This window comes from Ixodes scapularis, unplaced genomic scaffold (genome assembly GCF_016920785.2).
Source record: "Ixodes scapularis isolate PalLabHiFi unplaced genomic scaffold, ASM1692078v2 PGA_scaffold7__128_contigs__length_106722199, whole genome shotgun sequence".
In the NCBI taxonomy this organism is placed as follows: Eukaryota; Metazoa; Arthropoda; class Arachnida; order Ixodida; family Ixodidae; genus Ixodes; species Ixodes scapularis.
The window spans coordinates 72,063,343-72,067,927 of NW_024609882.1; the positions used below are offsets into that span (position 1 = coordinate 72,063,343).

At 42.1% G+C, this 4,585-nt stretch overlaps 1 protein-coding gene across 1 annotated transcript; it reads left to right on the forward strand.

Annotated features, from left to right (window-relative positions):
* Positions 1 to 1,303: 1,303 nt before the first annotated feature.
* On the forward strand, positions 1,304 to 4,260 carry LOC120849077 (Down syndrome cell adhesion molecule homolog). The gene is made up of 3 exons (XM_040221197.1): positions 1,304 to 1,578; positions 3,679 to 4,086; positions 4,196 to 4,260. The coding sequence occupies exons 1-3, from the start codon at positions 1,320 to 1,322 to the stop codon at positions 4,258 to 4,260; spliced, it is 732 nt and encodes a 243-aa protein (XP_040077131.1). The 5' UTR covers positions 1,304 to 1,319.
* Positions 4,261 to 4,585: the final 325 nt, after the last annotated feature.

Genomic DNA, 4,585 nt, shown 5'->3' on the forward strand with positions numbered 1-4,585 from the left:
CTCACGGCATACGTAAACAAAAAATCCCACAGCCACTCTTATTTTTTTTACATTCTATAACTTTTGAAGCAGAAATGTCATATGATATTGCAATTTTAATCTCCTTAGTTTAGAATTTATTTGTTCTTAAACTGCTGAACCTGCAGAAGTCTGGCCGTGTGTTCTGTGGTTTTTAACTAACACAGTTTTTGTCATTAAGTCTCGGACAGCGGAAAACTGACATTTACATAAAAAGCTGTTCTTCAAACCATCTCTGTCCCCCCCCCCCCCCCCCGCACACACACAAAAAATAATAAAAAAAAACGAGTGTGCCACTTTTGATATAAAGTGGCATTTTTCTTAACTACGCTGGAAGAGGGTAAAAACACAAAGCACCTTTTCAAAAGAAAAAAATCCTTAAACGTATTTGGTTACTATCTTGAAAAAAAACTATTTTAGAAGTGCATTCCCGGTGTGCATACTTGTTCACAAGTAACAGTTAATAAGCCTGACAAAACGCCTTTTAGTGAAGATTATTGCTTTTTCCAGACCTTTTCAGCTGCTATGCACCGCCAGTTTTTTTTTTTACCGTTTATTATATTGTTTTAATTAGAGTAACAAATTAAGAGTTCTTTCGTTTAGTAAGTCGTAAAAACGACGAAGTGCGCCCTGTATAAAAAAATCTTCACTCTTGACAAGCAAACCGATTTCTTCTAAATTTCAGATGGTTTCGACACCAGTCCCGAAAACTGCAGACAATCGTGGACACGGGAGGTGTGCGACAGGTCAATGGTGTCTTAACTTTCGAGGAGGTCAAGCAGCAACATGAAGGAACCTACGTCTGCGTGGCCTCAAACGAACTCGGCGAAATAAGAGCAGAAGCTGGCCTCTTCGTCAAAGGTAACGATTTCATCCTCCTTCCAACTATTAACTTAAATTATGTCATCTGAAAAACTCCGCAGTTGTCTGCCAGTGAAAATATTTCGCTGTGAGCGGGAAAAACATTAAAAAAACCAAATAGCCTTCATATGAACTCTTCAATTATTTCTTGTTATATGTATAGAACATAATATAATATATACATGTGATCCAACTTTAGGAATCCAATGGTCTAAATAATTATTACAGTGTTTCTCGCCATATGGATGGTTTATAAGTTGTTTTTCCGGCGATGATGTGACGTTATCGAATACCCTCAGTTAAAAAGATTGCCAGGATTAGCCTCGGTTTCCTTTCTGAACTGTCCGTGACAACGAACCAAAACATAAGACGAGCCCCAAGAATGTTTTAATGTTTGTTTCTTCATCCCTGACAACGCAGAAACAATAAGCCTAGCGCTGATGCCCAACTACCAAGTGGTCGAACCGGGGATGTCAGCCAAGCTCAACTGCACCACCACCACGGGTAGTGTGGACCTGTCGGAAGTCACGTGGTACAAGGACGGGAGGCCCCTTAAGACGGACGTGCTCCGAGTGAGACTTGAAACCATGGCGAACCTCGTCATCAGGCCAGTTGAGAAAAGAGATGCTGGCATGTATCAGTGCTTCGTAGGCGGTAACCTGGAAATGGCGCAAGCGTCTGCAGAGATTGCAGTTGCTGGTGAGTTTCACCTTAAACTCGGCGTAAGAAATGTGTTGGTGTGGTAACCTCCCGCGTCGAAGCTGCAATATAAGGTCCTCTTCTCGCCTCCATTGGCAGTGGCTAAACCAGATGACTCTTCCTTTCGTGGGCCCGGTTTTTCTAGCTTCTCTGGGAAGACTTGCCTGTATTTTGGGTCGTTTTCTGCTTGTGCCGCATCATGTAGAACTCAGCACTTTTGCTATCGTGTTGCTTAGGCGCAGCTTCGTCATTGACCCTAGTTTCTTCCTTAAACAGAGGAAAGAATTGTTTTATGAGCGCGTTGAAGTGGAGAGGTCTGCGGTGTGGTGTTATAACCAGCGTCGTGTAAAGTCAGAAAATATGCGCCGAGTGGAAATCGCATTCGCCCGGTGTAAGGCCATGAGACGCTTTTTTGCACTTCGCTTTTCTGGTTCTCAGTTGCTCGTCTGGCCGGCGGAAAGACTGTCGGCATACTTACATAGACACTCGCCAAATGAGCTTATCTGTTCGGTCACGTCTGAGCCTCTGCCCTGTTGTATGTCATCGCCTCACTGAGACATGAAAGGGGCGCTATTGCGCTTTTTGACATTTTCGTTTTATTGTCATAACTCATTCTACAAGCTCTAAGCATCTTTAAACCCCGAAATTACATTCAAGCGCGACAGATTCGCGTATTAAGAAAAGTGATAAAATATTCCGACACTTCCTGTTGGCGCAGAACGACAGATGGCCCTACCAAACCATGCTAAATATGGTCGAACGACGGACGAAGCTTGTCAGCTACTTGCAAGCGATGGGTTCCCGCTTGAACGAACGAAACTGGTCGTTAGCTCATCCACATAGGAACTCTATGCTCGCGAGGTGCTGACAAGCGCCGTCCGTCGTTCGACAGAATTCAGCAAGGTTCGGTAGCACCATCTTTAGTTCTGCGCCAACTGTAAGTGTCTGGATGTTTTATCCCTTTTTTAATACACAAATCAGCCGCGTAAGAATATAGTTTGGGGTTTTTATAGGATGCTTAGAGCTAGTAGATTGAGTTATGAGAATAAAATGATCTCAACAAGCACTTTAGTGCAACTTTAACTATCGATTCTTCGAACAATTTTACCCCCACCGTCCGGGTTCATACTCAGGTGTTTTTGTTAAAATAAAATATACGACCGCATTCTCAGTATAATTATAAGGGTTTCAAGAAATATGACCGTGTCGAAAGGTATCAAATTGATATTTTGTCAGTTGTAGAAATTTACTGCTCCAAAACTCACCCCCACTGTCAATAATACCATGGCGGTGGTAGTGGCGGTGGTATGCCGCAAAGAGCAGAGTTTGGAGGGTTAGTATTGCTAGATGGCTGGCGATTGTCCCGCTCGAAGGGCCGAATGTTAACATGCATATGGTCGGGAAGGTAGGTTAGAATGCTGTAATCATAACGAATCGCCGACGTTATGCGACGTGGCTAAAAAAAAAATGAAAGTTAGTTCGAAAGTTTGGTAGTTCCTTTTTTGGGGAAAAAACTTAAAACCGCGCAAAGAGGTTCCAAAGATTTTAGCAAGAATATAGGAGTATTTCAGGTTGATTTAGAAACTTAAATATTTAATAGCCGAATTGTGGTTACAGCTGCATGGCATTCACCGCACTTGTTGTGAACCATTTAAAAATAACGTACAATATTAAAAGAAAAATATTGATTATGCCTCGGATTGCCCATTGGGATATTTTGTTAATTTATTTAAGCAGCATTAAATTATAGGTGGTATGTTGAATATTTTTCAAGCACATAAAAGTAACTTCTTTTTGAGGGAGCACAATGTTAGCGACCACTCACATGCAAAAATTATGGTAACTTAAGACAAGATCAGTAACTAACTAATTCAAGTACCACACAAATTAATGATATTCAACTCCTTATGAATTGCGTTTCGCATTAAATGTTCTAGTTTATGGACTCCAGCTGTGCTACTTGAACTCAGTGACCTTGTGACAAAGTCCTTAGATATAAGCAAAGTATAATTTTATAAATAATTGCAATATTTTGTAATTTGCTGAATAAATATTGCAGGAGATATCAAACAATGTTGGTACTACCTCTCGTTATTGCAGAGACAGCGCCAAGCCTCACGCAGACGTTCTACCAGAGAAGCGCAAAACCCGGCGAGAGTATATCCCTTCAATGTCAGAGCAAGGGCAGACCTCTGCCGACATTTTCCTGGGAACGCGATCAGGAACTGCTCTTGAGCGACCGTCGCGTCCGCATCACGAGCGTCCGCATCAGCAACCAGGTCATCTCTGTGCTGAACGTCACCAGGATATACGCAGAAGACTCTGGACTCTACGGCTGCAGAGCCACAAACGAAGCGGGATCGGTGGCTCACTGGGCTCGCGTTGGCGTACATGGCAAGATCTTCGTGCACCAGGGATTGTCTAATGTCACCGCCGTACCAGGACAGGAAGTGCGGATTCAGTGCCGCTATGGCGGGTTTCCAGTTGACAGTGTATCCTGGTACAAGGGTAAGTTTTCTTCTATTTCCGGTTCGCGTATAAGCACTTTTTTTACAAGAACAAAATCCAACATGTGAAGATAGTTCCCTGGAAGGCGTGAAGCTCTTCTATTTTTAAGTTACAAAGTTCACTAACGACGGATATGAACACATCATGTGGAAAACCGAAATCATCCAGTACTAAAATGACACATGTTCATGGCGACTCATGCGTAAAGTTTCCTAGAAGAGAACGTAAAAGGTTTACTTCTATCACTACGAAAATAATTGATTGTAATTAAATTTACTAAAATAATACAGGATTAAGCGAAGTGGTTTGTCTGACACCTAAGTGATGTTCGAATAGACCAGGCACCTTTTTTCTTTAATATTTTACCTAGTGTTGAGAAAAAGAAACAGCACCAGAATGCCGTTCATTCGCTTTTGTTCACGGTCACATGCGTCCAAACGCATTCAGGCGTATTTTGAGTAAAATATATATTTGATATATGATGGTGGCTAAAGGCACT